Raw genomic sequence first — 25,821 nt, forward strand, 5'->3', positions numbered from 1 at the left:
AAGAAATATGTTAAATGTTTTGGCTTAAAGGAGCCAAAATGAAGTTTCGCTGCCTTCATGCAAAAATGTGGGGTTCACGTTAGGACACGGGCGTATCCTGGTTAAATAAAAAAGATGCTTTTGCACTTTGTCAAGCATGCTGCTGTTTGGGTCCACCAGAGGAGCACATCCACATTTGGCTTCACAGTGACCAGGCGATGAATCACCCAGTTATTCCTTATCAAAGCGCTGCAGAGAGAGTGCTCTCACAATAAACAGACTGCACAGGGAACAGTAAAGAACATAGGTAGGCCTGTGTTTGGGTTCATGCATATAAAGAAAATCCATGTGGGGCACAAGACTGATTGTATCACATAGTGCAAAACCCCTCAGAAGACGAAGGATGTTCGACTTGACGTTGATCCCCCACCCCCCTCTCCAATACACACTTCCAGAGCCAAGGGTAGGAGAGTTCGTAGCTGTTTTCTTTGTTAACTCTCCTGCCTCAAGGTTGTTGCTACATTTTCTGTGATTCTACAGTCACGGGCATCTCACCATATTGATGTTGTAAAGGGATCATGAATCATAGTACAGCAAACACATCTTCACCCCTATACACTGGCATGATTCTCTCTGGATGCTTTTTTCCCACCTGCCCAATTTGACTCCATTTCCCATACTAGCCCCCCCCCCTCCCCTCCCTCCCTCCCCCCCTTTCCAGCAAAGTGAACTTTGGTCTGAGAAAACAGCAGGTTTCAGGAAGTGAGCTCGGCATAGTGGAGGTTAACAAGGGCATGTTCACAAATGTGAAGTGTTGCACAACACTGAACAATGCAGAAACATTTCTTCTTTTTTTTGTGTCAACACCTCACTTTTGATGCATGCTCTACAGGTAATCCTGACCAATAAGCCCTGACCGTGACCCTGAGCCCAACAAATCTCTCTTTCCTCTGCTCCTCCTAGCCAACCCCCCCCACCCCCCTTACAGCCCCTCCCTCTCTACTTTCAACAGCTTGCATTAATCGAAAATATACTTTTGGTACTTGAACCTAAACCTATCTATCAAATCCTTTAAGACCTGGACAAAAATCAATCAAATATCAAGGTTTCTTACTGTTTTATATATTAGAGAAATAACTTCAACCTGTGATGTGTCACGATTGCAATGTAATGCTAAATCAACTGTTCATTTTTCTTCCACTGCATTTAAATATATTTAACTACTTTTTGCCCAGGTCTGTTGTGTCCTTATTCCTTTTAATCCTTCGTTTTTAGGGCTTGCTTCACTTTCAATTCAATCAGTTCAGGAGGTTTATTGTCTTCTACGTTTAAATATCTCAAAAATAAAAACAAAAACATGGTTGGCATGAGAAAACCGTCTATGAAACCAGTTAAGAAATACTGGTGAACAATTGTTCTACAATTGCAGTTTCAATTGATTTTTGTTTCAGTTGATTGTATTGAAAGTGAATGCACGTCCAGCCCTGGTTTTCTCCTCTTCCTCCCTTCCCCATCCTTGTCCTCCTCAGCGCATCTTGTGTTCCACGTCAGCGTTGGCCATATTTGAGCCAGGGCTGGGGTCCTGCTGTCGTCTGGACTGGGGAGAAAAGAGGGGAGGAGATGAGAGAGAGAGTGATAGAGAGAGACGTGGAGAGAAAGGGTGAGACGACAGGAAAAAGGGCACGTCAAAGGAAGCAGGAGAGGGATCAGAGAGAAAGAGACAATAAATTAAGTACAGTTTTTCAAGCATACAGGTGTATGCAGGTGTACAGACATATTGTTAACACTTTCCTTGAACCCCTTGAGATGTACATTATATACTTTTTAAGAGCTTTTAACATTTATAGGCAGAACATAAGCAATACTAAATACAATAATAAAAACACTGTATATTAATATATTATCATATATAATTATATAGCTTTAAAACCAGTTACAATGTGTTATAAAGTATTTACTAAATGTGAGTAAACAAGTGCAGCAGTATTAAAAGTGCTTGTAGATGAAGACACATATTACATAATTATATACGATTAGAACTGAATTATACAGTGTAATGAAGCATCTACTGTACTTATGAATACTTTATTAAATTTAAATAAACTGAATAAACTAAATTTGCTGAAAATTGTGGAAAATTGATGACAAAATAAACACTAAAAATGGCCTAATAGGTGCTTACAATCCATGTCATAAGCAAATTATTCATAATTTATACACTGCTCATGAATGCTATAGGTGAGTTCAATTGAAATCATACCTCCATGAGCTCAGACAGGAGCCAAGTGCGAGAACAACAATTGTCAATTTGGTTTGTCAGTTTGAGGGATCAATAACTTTTTCTACAACTACAGAAAAAAGAAGCTGCAGTTCCACAAACTGTCACTAGAGGGAGTCAGATGACTCAGGCTCAGTGCTGCTGTTTATACACCTCACTAGTGTTGATATTTTAGTCAAGGTGGCTGGCAGACAGACGGGCAGAAAGGCAGACAGACAGACAGACAGACAGACAGACAGACAGATAGACTGGCAGACATGCAGGCTGTCTGACACAGATAAACACACACACACACACATACACACACACACACACACACACACACACTGAGTGGATTATTAGGTCATCATTACAGGCCATCAGCATTACAAGACTTTTAAATATATTTCATGACTGTGTGTAGTGTGAGTGTGTGTGCTGGTGAGCCCGTGGCATGACCTGCTGCTGCTGTAAAAAATACTTGTGGTTATGTGTTTACACTTGAGTGATAGCTGAGAGTGACTGAAGGGAGGGAGGGGAGAAAGGAGAGGGGCTGACAAAAGTGTGGGTTAGAGGTGAGGCAGGGAGCAGAGCAGACAGAAATGCAGACAGAGATAGTAAAGGGGTTGCTTAGTTCAACTGGAATGTAGTTTGTGTCATCTCAATGACTCACCATAATAGCAACATACACACAGTCACATGCACACACACATACAGTATGTCATGCTACCATTTTGACTCCTCGCAGCCAGACTGACTCCTGACTGTCTCCTCTGGAAAGGCTTCTGTTGCTTTAAATGTGTGGCTCAATCAGACGGACCACGTTTTGGATCTTGGATCAAAATGGAGTCACACGCTAAACCTACTGTACGTGTGAACATAGTGAAGAATTTAGCAGCTCAGGTGCCAGATGTTTCCCTCAGGAGTTGGTGGAGACAAAAACAGAGCTAAAAATGAGAGTCAGCATTGGACTTTAATTTGAAACACTGAACCTTAAAGTTGCCCCATGACTGCCCGACGGTAAAGAAGATGTTTGCTGACAAGTTGGCTATTGACTTGGAAGGTGACGATATGTCAGTGTGTTTGCGGCTTGATTCTGTTGCCCCCAAGTGGCCAAAAAATCAATTATTGCAGGTCTGAATATACAATAACCAGTATGTATTTGCCACGGGTGGTCATCGCTAGAAAACTAATTTTTTTTAACAGTTAGCAATGAATGTTCAGAAATGTTGTGACTGATCTCCTGCTTTGACAGGTCAGAATGTGAGAAAGGCCTTTTCAGCAGAAGTTTCACTTCACATTTTTTTTCTGATCATCCTGCCATAGCTCAGCCGAAATATGTGCACGATGTACAGATCAAAATCAGAGAAAAATGGAAACCAGTAGATTCCCCTCCTATTAAACATATCCCTTTTAGTAAACACTGTTTACAATTTACAGTATCAGTTACATGCTATTTTGAGGTTGGAGTTATTTAAAATACACTCAGATATGGACATGGATGAGATTGAAATATAATCCCCAGTCTGTGGAGGTGTGTATGAGGTAAAAAAAAACAAGTCGCTCATAGCTGTGAACAAATATCCAGTGTTTTCACTGAGCCCCGTTGCTGCTGCATCACATCCTTTAGCTGTGTGTTGTTTGTGTCTGAAGAAGGGAGTGGTCTTTGCTAAACATAAGGGCAGGAGAGCTTTCTGTATTGATCCACACACAGATGGAAGCCTGCTGAGCTACTATAGGCCGCTTAACCACAACTCAATACAGGAGGAGTGTGTGTCTGAGTGTGTGTGGTGACACATTTAGATTTGCTGTATCTGCGAATTTATGCACACATGTGCCTGTACAGTATCTGAATGTGTCTCTGAATGTGTGTGTGTGTGTATGTAAGTCAAAGCAGGGGGTTTGATGGAGATCAATACTAATGATATATTAATGCTTTCAGTGCCAGCTCATCATTCACCACCAAATCTCTTTCAGCTGAGCACTTGGAGAAGTTTGTGTGTGTGTGCGTGTGTGTGTGTGTGTGTGAGAGTGTGTGTGTGCGTGTGAGTTAAAAGGCACATTTCTTCTCGATCTATTGCTTCTTCATCCATCATCCTGACAGGTACCTTCTGACCTTGAATGACTGGAATATGACTGCTTTTGGATGAAAAATGTTGTATCTGCCAAAATGACAAGGCTTCAGGAACTAAAGGGGAAACAGCTTTATATTCAGTGAGCACCCAGGGGAGAAAAAAGCTTTTCTGCTGAGCTTTACTGAAATAAAAGCTGCTTAACCCAAAATAAGAAATGGACTGAGTGACACAGCTCTCCTCCTAATCTCTTCTGATCATTTCAAGTCATCACAGAGGTAAACGTAAATGTAATGGGCTCATCTAAAGCTCCTGATAACCTTTAAAGTCGTCCTTCTCCTGGTTATGAGTGACACGTTCATAGTTTAAATAGTGTTTCAGATGTTTTCTCAGATTTACATTTTGGATTTAAAAACATGTAACATTTTGAGATGGTGAATACCACTTGTGGTGACTTCAGTCGAGTGTCAAGCCCTGTGTAAGCTCCAGATATGTAAATGATACTGAAACGTACAGTAACATTAATCATGAGTGGTGACCCATCATTAATACCCAATGCAAGCATGAGAAATGTATGCATGTATACACTACAGTGTAACTGTATGGCACCCCTCTCCTCCTACGCCTGCCTTAGTTAACTCACACTTCTCACTCTCTCTCTTTCACCCACTGTTTAATGTGCTTCTCTGCCTGGTCGTTTACTGAAGATTCACAACTGAACCATTCAGCATGTCTGTTTTACAAATGTAGACTGGAAGTATGGGTCAAATGTGGCTTATTCCTACACGCAACAAATACAAAAAGAGCACACATTTAGTGATGTCTGCCTGATGGATAGAAGTAGAAGTGAGCTCCGCCTTTGGATGACAGGACAGAGAGATAACTAGATGGAGCAGCTCAGTAGAGAGACAAACAGAGAGAGAAAGGGAGGCAGAAGGAGAGGTGGAGTTCAGACCACAGAAATGCAGAGGCTGAATCTGTGCAGCTATTCAGCAAATACTCGTCAGTCACACCCTGAGAAACAGCTCAGAGCAGATCTGGAGGATCCCGCTGTGCTGCTTCTCTTCCGATAACATTCAACGTTCGAATTTGGTTCATACGGCCAAATGTGTTATGAAGCTAACTTTGTAATGGCTTGTCCAATCATCTGAAAGACAATAGGAGTATTTTTTGTTGATAATTGAAACATTTTTCAAATATTACTCATTCTAAATCCTCACGCTCTACAGAGGTCACTACTGCACTGCTCACACGACAAAATCACGCACTAGTACTAAAACAAGCGCAAGCCTTCAAAGCATCCCTCAAGACAAAAATGTGTAAAGTTGGTAAATCCATGCTTTTCTACACATAAACAGTATATCCAAGGCCTCCAGTCTATGAATATCAGCAAAAACAAAACTAAAGAGGACAATATTAAATTGTTAAGGATTGTGCAATTTCCTGTGCGCTTATTGAGAAACATTCTGAGATAATTCAGAATATATGGTATTTGCTAAGCTTAACTTGTAGGATTTTAAACTGTTTTCAGTGTATGACGCATCCAGGCAGGAATTTTCAACCTTCAATCGTACAAACAAAAGAAATCACTCATAAGTCACCCAAAATTCTGAAAGTAGCTCATGTGTCGTCTTACTGTTGCAGTGCGGAAGTAAAAGCCTTTTTACAATCTTCTTAACACTTGAGTCTAAGGAGATCTGCAGAACAGTCCTAATCATTTTAGGACTTCTCAGCAAATTATGGTAAAACATGCACGCACATAAATGAAGAACAGCAGCTTCTTCAGAGGTGTTGCTTGGATTGAAATGCATTTTGTTATTCCTGTTCACTCTTTAATGAAAAGAACACATGCTGTGGCAAGTGGTTCAGTGGTGTAGCTTCATATTCAACACATAAAAAGAATCCAACTGCAGTAAATTCCCCACTGCTCTAAAGATGGTCTTCTTCTAAAACTGGGCTGTCTATGCAGTAGAATTTTGAAAATGGTGCCATATGACCAGAAAAAACAGAGAAAAAGTGATGTGATAGAAAAACCTACAACAACCAGAATGCACTGTGCTGCTATCCTCACTGGCTGGCAGCCTCTTCCTCCACAAAAATTGCAGAAGTAGCCTTAGACCCAGCAAAAGTTTGCTGTGAAATGAGCGTGGAGCTCTGGGTGCAGGCCGCATGGTGGAAAGTTTAACATTGTTCGTTAATGTATTCCACCCACACTGTAATGATACAAAGCCAACAGAAGTATTCCTTCACTGTGGATATTTAATGCAAACCTACTGACAGAAGTTAGAGAATGAGAACATGAATCATTTTACACATCTCTCAGACTGATAATGCTTTGAGATTAAAGGTGAGATATGATCCAGTAAAGAAATAGCTGCATCAAATATATACAATATATAAATATGGGACTCTGTATCCACTTTTTTTGTTCCAAATCTGAATCTAAATAGTTCCTGCTGGGAACTCTCATGGCTTTTACAGTGCATGTGTTTTTTTAAGAGATAGTGGTGGAACTTATATTGATTCAGCAGGAGACACAAGGTTTTCTTTTTCTCTGAGAGCCTCTGGGAAGAAACATGAGATCAGTCAGATGAAAGACGACCTTCAATAAATGCCTCTCCTTCTTTTTTTTTCATCGTGTCTTTCTCTTCCTCTCATCTGTGCTTCTCATCCCCACCAACTTCCCACGTTCTCTCCATGTGCTGAGTTCCTGCCTTTCCTTTCTCTCTAAATTCTGCAGGACCATGTGCTGCAAAGCTGTGGTAGGTCTTGACGTGTGTGTGTGTGTGTGTGTGTGCGCGTGTCAGTGTTATTGTGCAGAGGAGCAATAAAATGGTCACATCTTACTGTTTCCGTCTCTCACGCCACACAAGCATTAAAAAAGCAGAGGCAGATATTCATTAGAAGGGCATGCATGTACAAACACATAAGAGAAAATAAACACGCAGACAGCTGCCGGTGGTCACAGACACACACAGAAAATAATGGACAAACACAAGAAGGCACAAACATAGATAAAACAGGTGGACACACACACACACACATGCACACACACACAAGGGTGGTTTAGTGCATGACAGTGTGATAGATGGTGAGAAATGAAGGACACAGACCCTGTTCTTTTCTGCTGGCTGTCTGTCTGTGTGTCATCAGTCCCAGATTTTAGAAACCACAGGGTCCTAAAAAATAAACAATTTGGGGTTCATTCGTAGGGCGTCATCTTAGGAAGGATGCCATCGATCTCCCCAAAGCCTTGCTGGGAAAGTGAGTTTGTCTCAAGTAATTGAATACATTTGGGGCGATTTCAAAATTCAAATGGACAGTGTAAAGACATTGAGACAACACAAATTGGTCCACAATGATAATTCAATGAACAAAATGCAATTCACAAATTCCTTGCATTTAGACTTTACAATTGCTGTGCAGTTGTTACTTCGGTGGGTTGTTTTTCTGCGACAGGTAAAGTAAAGAAACTACTTTCCCTTCTGAGGCTTTTGAGACACCTGACAAAACTGAATCAGTCATTCAATAGTTCAATAATATCAAATCAATTATCAGATTAGATTTATAGTCAAACTGATCATGCACTAAACCTATGATTCTAATTGTAAAAACCTACATAAATAAGTACATCATTAAAGCACACAACCACACATCACACAACCCTAAGCCACCCCGAGCGCTAAGCAAAGGAAAACCAACTGGAAATTTGACCCTTAATAAATCGGTGTTTAGTCTTCTTTAAACACAGATCAATACAGACTTACTATAGCAAATGTAGAACAAATTAAGGGCACATTTGCTAGAAGATGAAGCATTAATCTGAATGTTTTGCTAGCGAGACAATGCAAGCTGTTTTGATGCTGCTTGGTTTAGATCTATGACTGAATCTGAAAATAATATTTGCAAATTTCCAGTTGGTTAAGTCTAGCCCTGCAAAGCCAGCCCACAAAACTGAAGTTTCACGCAGCTGAACTTTAGATGACTGACATGTCGCTCAGACTCCAACATGAGTCCTGTTCTATGTGTGAACTACCTGCTCGAATATCAATTGTCTTTGATTGCTATTTTCAAACTGAAACAAAAAAAAAAAAAAGTGGCTCCTGTTCTGGAAATGTCTCATAGAAGTCACTTTCTGAATAAATTTAAGGCCCAAAAAAGTCACACGGCCTCTGAATCAAGCTTATTTTACATTTACAGATGGTTACTTTACAGAGTCACCAAACAGCAGCTAAAAATGTTGCTTTCGGTGACCTCCAGTGATGCAGACATGTACTCAAAATGGCTGTGCTTACAGATGCAGTGGCTACACCCAGCTGTGGTGATGTTTGTGGACAGAGGTGCAACAGGCTTACAGTGAAACAAAGCATTGCTGGGCCCAAATGACCCCTAGTGCACGTTACCCAGACTAGAATCTGGATGAGAATTTGTGGCATTTAGGACGGCTTTGCAAGGCCAACATAGGTCTAAAGAGGAAGCAGATTGGTCCTTTTACAGTTGGAGCTGCATTGTCAAATAACAGTCATCTTGTCTTTCAGATGGCAGACCATCATCACCTCCTTCACAGGGCCCTCTCACCTCAAGATCCTCTCTGTGTGATCGGTCTCTGTCTTCAAAGTCTCTGGTTCTGCGTCGAGCCTCTTCAAACGCTGCCTGGGCCAAAGTATCCTCATGCTGCACACACACACGCACGCACACACGCACGCACACACACACACACACACACACACACACACACAAAGTGAACTTTATAGCGCTTGCATGATAAAGAGGTCCCATTGACAAATGATTAGCATTGTCAGACTCCTGATGGACAGTTCTATTTTAAATATGATCATTATCAATGCTGCAGACAATGCTGTCTTTTTTTTTATTTCATACTCTATCACTATCACAAAACCTGGCCCCAACATTACCCACAATGCAGGAGCCACAAGCCTCAAGCAGAGAAGATGGCTACTGAGGTCTGGTAAGGTCAGTTCTGTCTAACTCCACAGACCCTGGCTTCTTTCATTTTGTAGGAAAAGAGGAAGTGAAGACAAGAAAAGGATGTTGAATGCTGCACACACAGAGGAATGTGTCCCTCACCTGTGCCCTCTCCTCATCATACTCCAGGTATCCCATCCCATCCAGCCTCTGTAGGTCGATCCAGCCTCTCCAGATCACACAAACCCCGTTCAGGATCATAGGAGCCTTTAAGTGGACCTGGGGAAAGAGAGAGAGGCAGAGAGAGAGAGTGAGAGAGAGATATCAAGAGAGTTTATTTTTTTTCCTTTGTACATAACTGCAGCTCTGTTCAATATTTTCAGTACTGCAGATCTGAAACTTAGCATAGTTCAGTACTCAGTACTTCATTGAATGTATGTGTTGTGTGAAACTATGTTTGTCATGGTAAGTTCCTCTCTTGGTAATGTCCTCAGATGGTGGAAAATCTCTAATGAATGCTTCTTTAGTCAATCTAAATGGGTTCAACTAATATGGAAAGAAGCCACATTGGAAACAAGAATGACAACAATAGACAGAGAACTGAGATCTGATGCTTTTCCAGAACCATAAAAGTTTAATTATATTTCTTATGACTTAGAAAAAAATATTGGCCAGTTGCACATTAGCCTCAGGAAGGAGCAGCAGCTAAAAATGACCTGGAGTTGTGTAGGGAATTGAATTACTTAAATCAGAAACCATCAGCTGTTTCTCCAGAATAATACAAAGCTCTGTGTTTGGGAGATCTCCTCCCTCCCCGGGCTATTACCGCTATAAAAGAGGACACCTACGTCAAAACCTCTCCAGTACAATTGAGTGGTGGACTAGTAAATCACACATACACACACACACACACACACACACATACACACACTGATGTAAATGTATTTAAGTGTGCGTGTGCGCCATCAGTTGGAAGATGTCTCCTGTTTGAGTGGAAAAGTAAGCGTTTGTATTGGACTACGTGGGGGCGAAGTGATCCAAAGTAAATATCATATGCCTAAAACATTTTCTTCTTTTCCTTATTTTTATGTGTGTGGGTGTTTTATGTTTTAATTTTTATGGCTGTGGCCCAGGGTCTGTGACTTTTTTCACACACTCGCAGCTAAAATATGACTGTGGTCTTTTATCTCAGGGTGCAGCTTTTATCCCGGCATGTTCCTTCGCTCTTTGTGTGTCTTCAGCTAAGCCATCAGGCTAATAACAAAAAAGGTCCAAAACAGCACTAGCTGATCATCTGCCTTGTCTGACCTTGTGTTGGTGTCTATTTAGTCTATCTGTGAAAGGAAGAGCAGGGCAGTGGGAGAGTGAGCGGTGATAATAAGGGGACTAGAAGTGCTTACTGTATTCTACTAATCCCTTTGTCTTCGTCTTGTACACTGAGCAGCACAGTAAGCCCAGTCTGCAGCGTCACACTCTCAGACAGACAGAGGAGGGTCAGACTTTGTCTGTCTCTCAACTCCTGGTTATATTACATGGATGTGGCTCTGTGCCAGAAAGGCAGCAATAGAACCACCACACATGTGAGTGAGTGCGTGTGCTGTGAGTGTGTGTGTGTGAGTGTGTATATATGTATGAGTGTGTGTGTATTTTCATGAGGTTAGGGAATGTGTACATGTGTAGGATCACTGAGGCATTTCTCTGTTTAGATTGGCAGTCTGTCTTGGCTGCTGTAGGTAAATCCAAGCTGCTGCAGAATGGACCAAACTCAACAGTTTCTCATAATTTGGCAATAAAAAATTTCTTGTTAAGGAAACGGACGATAGTATCCTTGATTAAAGGCACAGCTCACAGCAAACCCATGTAGCTATCTATTTAAGTTACAGGTCTGTCTTTTAACAGTTCCAAAATACACAAAATATCCATTTCATGACCTGCAAACAGCATGTGGCAGCATTTTACTTTAGTTTTGTAACCAAATATCTGTACTGTGGCCTCCAAAGTCCAATATTTACCTTCCTACATTTTCCTCTCTCACTATCTTAGTAGGGTGCGAGGAATTTATATGGCATTTTTGCCTCCAAACGTGACTTGAGTTTAAAGGGGCTGTGCAATAATATTTCTGAAAAGTCTGAGAAGAGCCTCTTTGATTATTTGAACCTAATAACGATTGAATTTTCATTGTGGTATGGAGCATTTCTTCAGATTCATTGCATTTCCTCAGGAGTCCTATGACAAAAATGTATCTAATCACGATCACACTGACTAAATATTCACACACACATTTGTACTTAAACAAAGGTTTGGATTGGCATTAAACCAGAGTCGTATGAACCTGTCTTTCAGTCAAAAATGTGACAAAAAAGTGACACACTAAGCATAGGGTGAATAAGCTAAAACCTAATTTGCTCTTTTTCTGTTTCTTCTTTTTGTCTCACTGTGTTCCTCTTTCCCACGAAAGGAGAGGAGAAAACAGACAGTGAGAGGCAGAGAGACGCAGACCGTGTGCTTTTCCCAGGGTAGAAAGTTTTCAGGTGGTATTTTTATCCAAGTAAACAAGTATTTAGCAATAAATTAACAAAATCAAACACACCCCCACTACACACACACAAACACACAGATGATTTTTCTGTGTGACACTGAGCGAGCTCCACGTTCCTGCATTTTTACTCAGGCTATTTTTGGACAGCCTCTCACAGGGACCTCTTTTACCACAGCTACCCACACTGCACCGGGGTAGCAGGGGAGACTGCACTCCAAGAGACTGTGGGTTTTTTGTGTTTATTTTTGAGTGAACGTTTTTCTGTATGTGTGTGTGTCAGAGAGAGAGGGAGAGAGAGAGAGAGAGAGAGAGAGAGAGAGAGATGGAGAGAGAGAGATGGCTTCCACATCTCCTGGGGTGTATGGTGCTTTTAGAAGTGAGCTTCATTTGGCTTGACAGGGAAAATGTGTGTGTGTTTCTGTATGTGTGTGTGTGTGTGTGTGTGTGTGTGTGTGTGTGTGAGAGGAAAATATGTAGAAACGGCCCGACCACAGACTTCCTCTGAGAAAGAACCATGTCAACCCCCACATCCACTCTAACAGACACACACACACATGCGCATAGACAGGGGAACCCTACACACTGCAGCACACTGTTAGTGAGAAAAGGAAGCAGGGTGAAATTAAATGGAAATTCAGACTCGCTCTAAAACCGAATGTAAGTTTGGTACAGCAGCGCCCTACTTTAGGTCTCAGAGATCATGTGGGAAGATTAGTGTTGATGTGCTGATTTGGATTTATCGGACTGTGCCTGGTAGTCATTCTGAAATGATTTCTAAAGAAGTTAAAAACATCTGGACACATATTAACTATTCCAATAGATATTTATTTGAAAGCTGAGCGTTACTTTGCACATAAGCATTTTACACACGAAACATGTAACGTTAGATAAACGTTGAACATACAAAACATATGGTCATCTCGTTATAATGTTAAGATGCAAACTTTCAACTGGAAATTAAATCAGTAGATGTGAACATCATATTTTCACATATTTCAGGTGCCCTGTAGAGCTCTATTATAACATTCGCAATTGAAAATTCTTTGTCCTTCCTGCTTTCGCTGGCACATTGCAACATATCTTGACATGTTACCACAAATTAGGGTCAATCACTGGGATAGTGTGAAACTGATGAACAAAATGGAGGAAACACAGCTCCATAGCGTTATTAGAAGTTAAAAACTCCACAGGGAACCTTTAAATTCTCAAAACCCACATGTGTACTTTCCTTCATCTTGGGAAATTTCACGAGACAAAACCACATGTGTCTATGTGAAATACGTCTGTGTTTTGTGTTACTGAATACACAAATGACAGAAAAACCTGGAATAAATGAGCAGAGAAACATGACAAATGTTGATGCTTGCATTTCAAGACATGAGAGCTTCCTGACGAGTCTTGAATGATGTGTTATATATCCTTTGGATGAATGTGTTCATCCCTCCAATAGAGTTCAGAGACTCTATGAGAATCTATGATGAGGCGGCTCTAGACGACACTTTACTGGGACACTTTATACAGATTTTTCCTTTAAATTAACATCCTTCACTACAGGCATGCATGTAATTGCATCATTTTGTCCTGTGATTCTGGCAGCTGAACATTTATCACATTTCTGCGGACAGTCCTCTGCATCACATGTTTCTGAGTTTCCACAGCAGACATGATGGGCATGTTGCAAAACATCATAGCTAAAAGTAAGATGACATAGTGGAAGATTTTTGCTAAAATCAACAACTCTCAGCGATCACAAAGTCCTTGTACTTGTAAAGCATGTGGATGACGTTCCACATGAAAAATAGCTGAAAATAGATGATTTTATGTGTCAACAGCAACCAGCTGCAGCCTTTGTGAATCAGTGTGAACCAATTCTATAGTCTTTCATTGGGGATTTTTTGTCCTTCTGTGAATCATGAGCACAATTTCCTTCCGACCTTATTTTATTCCAACCCAACATGACTGCTCAGCAGTGACCTGAACACAAACTGATACAGCCAGCCTTCAGAATCAGTCCATTTTGATCTAAACCTCTTCAAGCTACTGTAAGTGTGCTTCCCATTCTTTGTGTGTGTGTGTGTGTGTGTGTGTGAGAGTGTGTGAGAGTGTGTTGGCAGGCAGGGTGTGACGCAGATGTAGAGGGATGTGTTGGCATAGTGCCTCTCATTCAGCCTGGTGCCAACTATCTAGTCAGCACAACTGCCCACTGCTGCACACACACACACACACACACACACACACACACACACACACACACACTGACCAATGCCCATGACGTGTGTGAACACAATGGGCATCTGTGTTTTCAGTCTCGTGAGCTGTCTCTTCTGTGTGTGTGTGTGTGTGTGTGTGTGTATGGTCTAAGCTGGTGGCACCAGCTGATTTAGTGCTGTAATTATGTTATTATCCACAAGAATGTTACATCAATGAGTCTCAGAGCGTCTGGGAGGCTGCTTGTTACGTTCAAACAGTCAACATCAGTGTGTGTGTGTATGTATGAGCGAGAGAGAGAATCGGTTAGATTAAAGATGAGCTCTAGTGACTGTCTGGACATCTGTGTCTATGTGTGTTATTCACACAAAAAATGTGTGTGTGTGTGTCTGAGTCAGCAGCCAGTCACAGACCAACTCATGCTCTCTCCCTCTTTCTTCTTTCTTTCTTTCTTTTTTTCTCTGTCTCTAATCAAATCAAGCACCACCACCATCCTCTTCTCCTGACTCAGATTACAAAACTGTACTGCAAAACAATATTAATCAAACAATATATTAGCAAAAAAACCAGGACAATGTGGCTCTCAAGTTCATATCACATGAATCATTCCTGATTCATGCTCCCTCGCCACAGCACCCTGACACACACACTCTTTCACAGCTAACAACAAAGACATAGTAACTCTACTGAAACCAACTCCTGCATGGACGTCATGTTTTCACTTCTGATCGATGGAATAAAAGAGATAAAACTGAGGAGGGGAGCATAAAGATGAGAGGACAGAGAGAGAGAGAGTCAGAGAGAGTCATTTAAACAGCCGAAGAGAAGTACAAAGGAGTTAATTGATGAGGACCATGTATATATATGTATATATATATATATGTCTGTGTGTGGAAAATGCACTGAGAAACTGTTTATGAATAAAATAACCAGACAATGTGGGCTAATCCAGTAAGGGAACTACCTCACAAACAAAGTATTGGTGCAGCGACTAAACATTTCTATTTATTGTTCTTATCATTAATTAATCTGACAATTATTTTCTTGATTAACTGTTCAGGAATAGTTTCTGTCATCCAATCGACGACTTTCAAATAATTAATTGATTATAAAAGTAGTTGATAATTGTGATCAGCTGATCGAGTCAGTGACTCATAATTTCAGCTCATCACATTGATGAAAAAATTCATATTAAAAGAGAAAGGGAGGGAAAGAGACAATGACGGAGAGGAGCTGAAGCAGTAATCAGTTTGTGTGTGTGTGTGTGTGTGTGTGTGTGTGTGTGTGTGTGTCTCAGGTGTGACAGCAGCAGGTGGAGATAAAGCACATTACTGGCCTTCTGTTCCTAATCCCACACTGAATGCAACGTCTGCTGACCTATTGTCTAACGCACACACATACACACATACATATGCACTGCTTGATAAAGCGAACAAAGTATAATAGTACGGTACTCTCCACTGCATGATCACTCTCTCTTCCTCAGCTCTCCCACCCTGTAATTACAGAGGATGCAAAACAACAGGGAACACACACACATACACCACATGTCACTTAAAGAGAGCCAGGTCATCAAGGCTGATGCCAAATGTATTGTTGTCCATGCTGTTTACTTCCAAACAGTAAAAGCCAGATGCGAAAAGAAGGTAAAGACCTTAAATCAACTTTACATTCTGTGTCATGGAAATGTGTTGTTGTTTTATCTATTCACTGTTCATTCAGTCCCCCCACTGCAACAAGGCACCATCAAAATTAAAATATTGAAAACCTTTATATGGTCATATGTTTGCTATTGCAAAGTAATGGCTTCCTGCTTTACTGGCAGTTTGTATTTCCATTGTGTGGGGAGTAAGTTGGTCCCGTCCCCCGTCTGAGTCCCTAACTGCCTATAGACACATAATGTGCATCATTGCTATGCAAAGTCCTGTCTGTGCACCAGAGGGCCAAAAACCACTGTTTGTTCCGATGGCTTTCATGGGTATGGAAATATCATGCAAATCCGCACACAGGCTGCAGATAGAATTACAAAAGAGAAACAGAGATCATATAACTCGATAAGTCCAGTTCCTTGTGTATTTTCATTAAAAAAATCTTGTGGAGTTGTTTTATGGTACATTTTTGGAAACTTTAAAACACAAGAAACATGAAATGTGAGGGCCTATACCCTATGGGGTTTGGTCTAGACCTGCTCTTTATGGAAAGCGTCTTGAGATAACACTGTTTTGAATTGCCGTTATATGAATAAAGATTGATTGACTGATTGATTGAAAAGGAGCCGGAGGGCTATGACACATTGCTCGGCACTGAAGTCTAGGGCAGGGGCCCTGAGGAGCTGCCACATGAGCAGATCTTGGGGATAGTAGCAAATATTCAAACGAAAACTTTGACAATGGTGTCCATGTGAAGTCGGTCAGTCGGTCCTTCGAGGTGGGCAAACACCGTTCGAAAGAGTGGGGTGTTGGCCCGTCAGGTCGATAGAAAGGGATTTGGGCTCAGATCCCTGAATCTGGAGTGACAGAGATAGGCACTGTGAGGCATCTAGTGCAACAAAAATAATCCCAAAGGTTGGCGTTTTCAAATCCAAGGAAGTGTGACACTTACTCTGCATAGCTCATATGGTTTGACATGGTTTAGGCTACTAAAGCACTAAAGGCTAGGGAGAGATTGTGGTTTGGTTATCATGCCCAACCAACTGTTGTATTACACACAGGAAAAATGTCCACTCCTGTTTTTATGACACCATGAGTGCAGAAACACAAGTTCACACACACACACACACACACACACACACACACACACACACACGTAAAAATCCAGGTGCGTAATGTTGCATACTTCAGTCCAGCTCAGCAGTCACTTACTGGAAGAGAAGGACTAAGAATAGAGAAATGAAGCTGACACAAACTTGCTGGATTTCACACTAGACTGACTCTTCACAGATTTTCTACCTTGTGTCTTTATCTGTTTTTTTATCCTCACACACACACACACACACACACACACGCGCGCGCGCACACACACATGCGCACGCTCTTTCTGCCTCTACCATGTACATGTAAATGCACTTAGACAGAGATTCACTGAAACACAAAGACAACATACACACTGTGACACACACAAAGACCATATAAATGCAGTGCATTATGGGAGTGGGTGTGGTCATTGATCTAAGGCCTAGAGCAGGAAATATGAAACCCTGTGGGAGGAGACAGCGATGGATCAGTGTGTGTGCGTGTATTTGTGTGTGGGTGTGGGTGTATATGTAGGGAAGAGGCTTAGTGGCACATTAAAGTCTCTGAACAGGCAGAGTTCACTTATACAGGTTTAAATTAAACAAGCTTCATTGAAATGTACGGAACAATCACTCAAGACACACAAGATGTAAAACACAACTGCACACACACACACACACACACAGTCAGATGCAGAGCAGCAGTAGCAGAGGGAACCAATTAGTGGTCTGGCTTTGATGATGTCACTGACAAGTCACGCACTGGTGGCACAGCTTCCGTAGAGAGGGAAACATAACACCACAGACACACAGACACACACACACACACCCACCCACACACACTTAATGACGATATGCATGTGACAGAGGAGAATCCTGGAGGCTTAAAGCTGATGACTAAATTAGAGGGCAACAGTGGTGTCAGATAAGAAATGATTTTAGATGGTTTTGTGTGTGTGTGTGAGAGAGAGAGAGAGAGAGAAAGAGTAAGATCACCCACATCTGCAAGAACTTTTTAATTCTCTGTGGGATGCAGACAAATGTGCTAAAAATACGATATATTTCTCTCATTCTTTGGCGTGAAACCTGAGGATCTCGAACAGAAAAGAGCAAACACACATGATACACAGCTGAACTATTTTGCTCTCACACACACACACACACACACACACACACACAGTTAAAGGAGAGAATCGTCATGTTGATAGTTGATATGTTTCAGCACCGATTGAATGTGGTGCTCTCTAAAGGCTGGACTGGAGCTCCAGCTGTGGGAGGATCTCAACAGTCACCACATCATAATCTGCAGTAGTGTGTAAACCAGAACATCTTGCACCTATTATACTGTACGGTCTGGCTCTGGCATTGATTGCTTTGGAAGTGCTCACCTTCAACAAACAGTCGTGCTGTATAACTTCTGGGTGTCCTGTTTTATTTACCAGATAAGGGCAAGAGGATTTTTAGAATATGCTTCATTAGGGAATCTCCCTAGGCCAGATGGGTGTGTCTTGTTTTTTTTGTCAACTTTTATGAATTTCAGCTTTATAATGTAGAAATTGTGTTTTGTCAATGACTCTGTATGTCCTGCGCAGTACAGCTGTAGTTGCAGATTTTGTTCTTGGAGTGGAGCTGCTCAGGTACAATAAAATGTTTACACAGTTACAAACAGCTGTGTCCATATTTGCTATTAATCTGAACTTTTATCCACTTGGGCAACACTGGTATGTAATGTGGGATGGAGGTTCAATGAAGAGAGGAAGTAGAAAATAAAAGTTGGGGAGTAACTTTTTGTAGTGGAAAGTAGTAATATTTTCTTAATCAGGATTATGACTTCACAGCCATGTTGTGTGAGTTTGCACCTAGATACAGCAGAGCCTAAATGCTAATATGAGCATAACATGCTCACAATTACAATGCAACATGGTGATGTTTACAAGGGTTAATGTGGGACAAATACAAATCTGACCTGATGATGGAACTGGATGAAAAATTGGGGGATTATCTGAGAGGCACATGAATGTCTGTACCAAATTTCCAGGTGCTAAAAAGACAAAAAGACGCTGTGTTCATGCATATATACAGGAAACGGTGTGAGAGTGAATGAAGCCCAACCCATGTGTGTTTCTGTCCTGGGTTTTGTGTCTGAGACAGTCCACCCTCCTCCATCATGTAGCTGACAGATACTCATATGCTTCTCATTTAGTCAACCCCCCACCCCCCGACCGCTAACCTCTGTCTGTCTCTTTCTGCCTCTTTTCACTCTTTTCTCTCTGTTTAAGGTTTTGTTTACTGTTTATATGCTGTGCAGTGTGTGCTTTTTGTGTGTAGATATCTGTGTGTGAGGCTTAGCCCTCAGTCTGGCGCCACTGTCTCATCAGCATGCAGGGATAGTGTGCAAACACACTCACTGTTGTGCACCAGCATGCAGCATGCACACACACCCACACACACACATTGAGAAACAACTTTTAACAGTAAAACTAATTCCTGTGGCTTCAACCTTGTCTATTGTCACATCCCCAGATATGGTTTTTTTCACCAGCAAACTGTCGATGATGAAGCCAGTTTCCAATTTCTGAACCAAATCTCAACCTGTTCCAAGTATTTTTATGACCCAAAAACAGTTATGGGCCAGAATATATGGCTCTGTTGAAACCTCTTCACCCTGACACTTGTAATGGGAGTGTCATGAAAATGAGCTAGGATGCGTGCTAGGCTACATAACATATTTCACCAGTAGCATGCCACGCTCACAAGTACAATTCAAACTTATTTCATTCATAGATAGCTTGAAAGTTTGAGGGTTCCATTCATTACATTTTCAGACACACACACCCGCACAGTGGAGGTGGTTAGGGTTAGGGGCTGGAGGGATGGAGAACAGGAAGGAAGGAAAGACCAGTCTGTTTTACCTAAAGGACAAAAGCAGCCTGGCAGGTTCTACACACAAAGGAAACCACAAACTTTGGATGACAAGAGATGGATGAATGAATAAAGAGAAGGTGTGTTTGACAATATGGAAACATTAAAATTGGTCAGTAATCAAAGAGTTAAGGAACAAGTGAATTAAAAACCTTTTAATAACAACAGGGACGTATAAGTAAGGAACCACGGGAGGGTCGGGGAGCTGAGACAAAGTCACAAACAGCTATACTTTAAAAGAAAGTATATTCCAGGGTAAAAAGGAGAAAACCTCATGTAAAAGGGACAAAGTCAGCTCTATCTATCTATCTATCTATCTATCTATCTATCTATCTATCTATCTATCTATCTATCTATATATTCACACACACATATATACACATGTATATGTATATGTGTTTAAATTCAGCTAGAAACCATGAGTGATCTACATCCGTCTGATAGACCAGCTGCTGATGCTACAATTCATGTAGGACTACGTTAATGCTTGCAAGTCATTTAGCGCTAAAATTAACCTCGTCCACAGCTGGCTCCCATTAGCCTGCAACGACACTGAGAGCCTGTACTTCTACTCTCTCTCTGTTTTTCACACACAGACACACACTCAGTCGCCAAGTTTAACCTGGCTGTGCTACCCTTTCGGTTTGGCACCATCTGTGTTTGGAAATAAAGGCGGGAGAAAGGAGGGAATGGAGGGAGAGCGGATGGAGGGAAGACAGGAGCGAAGTGAAGGAGGGGAGGATTAAAGGAGGGAGAGGGGGATATACGCCGGTAACGAGGATATAAGCAAAAAAACCTAAGGAGCAGAAACAGAGAAGGAGGGAAGGATGGACGGGTAGTGTGGATGTTCATATAAAATGCCACAAGAATAACAAATACAGGAAAAAGATGGGAAGCTGAACGAAAGAAAACATGGAGGGAGAAGTAATAAAAATAAAGACAGAGGGACACAAACAGTAACCTCCTCCCTCAGTCTGAAACATAGTTCATGAGCTACTGTATAACCCTTTTCCTCAGGTTTATTCTGTCCACCCTGACCAACAACAGCTCTACAGAACATTTTGGAGGCTGTGTGTGTGTGTGTAGAAGAGGTTGCAACGTACACAGGATTTCTGCCTCGGTCTGACAGTTGTATTCTACAGGGAGGTCAAGATCGAAGGATTCAAGGAATCAAGGATCTTTATTGTCACAACAGAACACATTTCCACATGAGATGGCACGAAGTTGAGAACTTGGGTCCCGGTTATAAGCCCAAGAGAATAAATTAACTATAAACAAGAGCATTAGAAAATAAAAAAGGACATTAAAAGAAAAAAACAACAAAAGCACTATAAATACACTATAAAAACAAGCATTTAACAGCGATGTTATTTTTGGCCCTAAAATCGGCCCTTAAACCACTCGAAGTGGGCTTAGTCTCAGGAGCTGCACCGCTGTGCGCCGCCATCTTGAAGGATTGGCTATGTGTGTTTGTGTGTTTCTTTGTGTGTGTATGAAATGAAAGCTGGAGTCGTGGTCGAGCTACACAGCAGAAAATGTTCACAATTAAAGGCTCTGCATTGGAACAACTGAGTGCAGTTGTCCACTTTCTTTTAAACAATACGTCTTTTTACAGTCAACTGCACTGAGGAAACAACATTCTGCAGTCCCTTTTCATACGGGCGGAATACAAATGAATATCACATAAAAGTAAAGACTGAAACCAGATACTTGTGTCTTTTGTTGGAGCTGCATGAAAAGAGCATTTCAGTGATCTATAGTGACTTATTGTGAGTTGCTATGCTGGTATATCATGACTAATGTTTCTCAGCTTAAGAGATGAGTATGGATGAAAAGAGCAAACTGTCAGCACATTACCCTGAATCCTCAGATGTGCGTGTGTGTGTGTGTGTGTGCGTGTGTGAGCACTTGGCTTTAGTTTTCCAGAACCACTGTGAAACTGCTTTACATTGACGACTCCTAGCCTCATTAAAACTTCATAGATCTGTGAGCACCGTTGAGGTGACAAAGAAGAGGGTATCGTCTTACATACGCACACACACACGCACACACAAGCACAGGCAACCACAAACTTTGTGTCGCTGCCATACACGTGCATACTTTCTCTCTTTGTCTGACACACACACACACACATTAGAAACTCTCCTGCAAAATACCCAACGCCCATCAACACAAGCACACACACATACACACACACACACACACACACACTGTTCCCACCATCATGGCAGTTGTGTTAAATAATTAACAGTGTGAGATTAGTGCGTCAGCCTTGGGGCAAGGAGGTCCATCGATTCCCCAGAATGCATTTTTAATGAGCCGCCAGCCGGCATTCATTTCAGCTGGCCAGTGTCCGTGGAGGGCCTTCTGACACACACACACTCACACACACACACACAAAGTCCAGGCTTAGCGCCAAGGGAGACAATTAACATACACATAAACACAACAGCAGCAGCACCGCTGCACTGTACAGTGGATATCACCTTGACAACAGCAGCAAACTAACATCTTCTGAGCTCTTTAAGTTGTTTAACTTTGATCTTGATCAGGCACTAGAACTACTGAGAAAATAATGTTTCTCATCAACTCACTGCCGTGTGAAAAGAAGCCCAGCAGTGATTTCACCACTGTGCCTGAGATCACCACATTGTTTGAGAGTATCTTTGATGGTGGAGACAGCAGGCATCGTTTGAGAGGCACCGCAGTGATGAACACCTTGCTAACAATGGTTTAAACTTTGAACAACAGGGAGCTGATTACAAACTAATCCTTTTAATTTGTCCTTGCAGACCTGTGTACGACCTGACACACTTCAATCTATACTCTGTCAGGGGTTGTCGTCTTGGACAAGGGACGTCAACACAAACAAACTTATTATCCTGACAGACACGTTCAGGAGGATAAAACGATAAAAGATTTTTGTCCCTATGTGAGTGTCTAGACTGTCTAGTCATTTTCATTTCATAAAATGAAAGAGGAACAGAAAACAAAAGAGCAGACAAATCCAACAGATGTTGAAATTAGAGATTTTGTCAGCAGATGTTTGGTTTAGGATGTAATTTGGACACATTTAATCAGAAAACCTTTGACTGTTGCCAGTCTGCAACCAACACCATATGACCTTTGCAACAAGTGAAGGGCAAAAGAAAGAGATGTGTTTGTGTGTGTGTGTGTGTGTGTGTGTTTGAGGGAATGGGTGGATGTCTTGTGTGTGTCCTACCTTTCCCGTCTCTCTCTCAAAGTCGACATACTCCCTTGTAGGAACCTGCCTCTGATCTCCGTGCAGGTTGGCTGGAAAGAACTGGAGAGAGAGGTTCGTGCCTGTAGCTACAAAGGCCTAGAGAGAGAGAGAGGGGGAGAGAGAGAGAGAGTATAAAGTCAGTAAGGACAAGCTTCCAGAAAAGCATCAAAGCTGCTTTAAGTGAGTTTTGAGCACTGAAGGCAGAGAGATTCATAAATAAACTCCTAAACTCAGTCACTGAGAGGTTTGCCTGATGAGCAAACGCACATCCTGCAGACACAGAGCATCACACAAGTCTTAACTTCACTGCAGTTTTAGTCCTGTTTAGGACTCCACCTGCCAAATGTGTTTTCAGCGCTTGCTGTCTCATTGTGGGAGGCGGTGCTCAGTTGCTTGTCTGAGCTTGTTAACAGGAACCCATCAGCTATCATCTAAGAGTGATTTGGCCTCTGGGGGCAAGGGCTAATGTTTTCAGGCTTACAGTTTATACCCGCGCTTTGATGTATATTCCATACAACGCAAATGAATGCAGATGCAATTTAGAAAAAGCGAATAAAATGCTAAATCATCATCAGACAATAGCCGATGGGTTCTAAAGTTGCATTTTGGCCGATGCGTTCTGCCTCTTTAGCTCTAAAAACAGACTGTTTACCTGGATGCAACCAAAGCGTGCTCAAACATGACTGGTAAATACTCCTTGAACTACAAACAGGCTGCAAATGTAAACCAGAACTCCTCCGATTCCTAAATCTTGTCCCTTGCCAGCAGGTTCTGCATTCATTTGCAGATATGTGTTTATAGAGGTTAGTTAATGGGATCGGCTGCTATATGGTAGTGTGGTTGGTGAGTCTGTGAGGTAAAATGGCTAAAAGCACCATGTAAAGGTGCACACTGGTGTCATGTATTGGGTTCAGCACTAGAGGTGACCCTCTCACATTACAAAGCCACTTTACTGTTATGGGGAATATTACACAGCCTGCAGCTGTATAATATTTTCTGTGGTTCTGGACGGGCTCTGACAAATCTGAGCGAATCCCTCAAGTGACTTCACCCACTTCTTTGGATTTATGCCAAAAGAGTACGAATTTATTGGCGTCTTGTGTTTGGAGGACAAGGGTGCTTACCAGGCAGAAAGGATCTGAAAACAGATGCTTTTGAGTTGCATGAATGCAAAGTGTATTAATGAGCATTATTGAGTATTCTTTCATTTAAACTGCAATTAACAATAATTTTCTTTATCAATTAATCTGACAATTACATTGTTGATTAATCATTTAGTCTGTAAACCTTGAGAAAATAGTGAAAAAGTTCATCAAAGTTTCTGTTTAGTAATAGAACAACAAGTTTTCAGTTTACAGTGATAAGAAACAGAGAAAAGCATCAAAGACTGGAACCAGAGTGTTTGGGCACTTTGAAAGGACTTAAAATGACTGATTGATTATTAAAATAGTTGCAGATTAATTTTGTGGCAATCAACTGATTCCCCGAATTTAAAAAGTAAATTTTTGGATAGCACCTTAATTATCATAAATATGACTCACAGTAAAGCAGATTACACACCCATTCCTATCCATGATTTAAAATATATGCCTTAATTGTGGTGTCATAGAAATGTTTCCAAAGGGTTCTTGCAGACTGTTCTGGGCCTAAGCCTGGAGGAGCTTAAGTTTGATAGACGGAGTCGTCCCTTTTCTCCTTTCCTTAACCTGTCCTCCCTCCATCAGTGACTCTCTGTTTCTTCTTCGAAACTCTCAGAACAAAAAGCACAAAGTGAACCGCTGGGCAGCTCTCCTCACACACATGTAATCACATCATACTGTACTGCTTTCCTTATTTTTTGAGCAAGAAATGGGTTCTTGCTCTAATGGGAGACATTCCTATTAAGATAAGTACACACACACACACACACACACACACACACACACACACACACATATGGATACACAAATAAAATGAAAATCAATACAATGCTTTTCTCTGTTGCAGTCAGAAAGCAATGAATTACAGAGAGCCAGAAAATCAAGTTACAAAATGTCTGTTTTTTATGTGTATCTATGTGTGTGTGTGTGTGTGTGTGTGTGTGTCTATTGTCTGTGTGTGTGTGTGTGATGTGTTTGCTGAGACAGATCAATACTAAGGGCATTAGGGCTGCGACTGAGCTGGAAGCATATGAATTATGCACCCTGTCAAATCTGTCTCTCATCAGAGCGAGAGAGCGATGGAGGGAGGAAAACTGAATGAAAGCAAAGAAGAGAAGGAGAGAAAGCTGAAAGTGACTAAGTGTGTACACGGACACACAAAGAGAAAATGTATCCCTCGCACACACACACTCAGAGAAACGAGGGCTCAAAGAACACCCGAGTCATCATTTCGGCCCTATTTGAAGTATTGGATTACAACCATCTGATTCTAATTTGCTGCCTACTACTGCGGGAGAAAAAAAGAGGGAAGGAGAGGCAGAGAGAAGAGAGAGATGGAGGGAAATTAAGAGACAAAGAGGGGGTGGGAAGAAAAATAGAGGAAGGCAGAGAGAAATAGAGGAAATGAGAAAGAGGAAGAGAAATAAAGGGAAACAGAACAATGGTGATAAAGACAGCATGATGAATGTGAAGAGAGTCAGGCGGGGAGAGAACGAGAGGAAATGGAAGTGTGATGAAGAGGTGAAGAAGATGAAAACAAAAGAAGAACAGAAGAAATGAAGGAAACAGACAGAGAGAGAGAGAGAGAGAGACAGACAGACAGAGATGGGAGAGGAGCAGGAAAAGAGATCATCGCAGCATGAAAATCAATAGTAGTTTAGAAAGCGACTCATCTCTAATGAGCTGAGCTGAAGATAATTTACTTTGAATTATTGTCCCATTTATCAGATCAATCCTGATCATTTTAGATTCCAGCTACACATATGTGTGTCTGTGTGTGTCTGTGTGTGTGTGTGTGTGTGTG

General features: G+C 41.5%; 1 protein-coding gene across 4 annotated transcripts in view; it reads right to left on the reverse strand.

The window, feature by feature from the left end:
- Positions 1-700: 700 nt before the first annotated feature.
- cbfb (core-binding factor subunit beta) overlaps positions 701-25,821 on the reverse strand; it is a 29,522-nt gene continuing 4,401 nt past the window's right edge. The window contains exons 3-7 of one of the 4 annotated variants that reach the window (XM_070830886.1): positions 22,858-22,974; positions 9,397-9,513; positions 8,887-8,982; positions 7,422-7,487; positions 1,489-1,571 (exon numbers count right to left, since the gene is read on the reverse strand). In XM_070830886.1, coding sequence (XP_070686987.1) covers positions 7,458-7,487; positions 8,887-8,982; positions 9,397-9,513; positions 22,858-22,974 — 360 coding nt within the window. In that variant the 3' untranslated portion in view covers positions 1,489-1,571; positions 7,422-7,457. Of the gene's footprint in view, positions 1,577-7,421; positions 7,488-8,886; positions 8,983-9,396; positions 9,514-22,857; positions 22,975-25,821 lie in introns of all 4 variants that reach the window. The other 3 variants (XM_070830885.1, XM_070830884.1, XM_070830883.1) reach the window with 3 other exon arrangements.

Source organism: Pempheris klunzingeri, chromosome 5 (genome assembly GCF_042242105.1).
Source record: "Pempheris klunzingeri isolate RE-2024b chromosome 5, fPemKlu1.hap1, whole genome shotgun sequence".
In the NCBI taxonomy this organism is placed as follows: Eukaryota; Metazoa; Chordata; class Actinopteri; order Acropomatiformes; family Pempheridae; genus Pempheris; species Pempheris klunzingeri.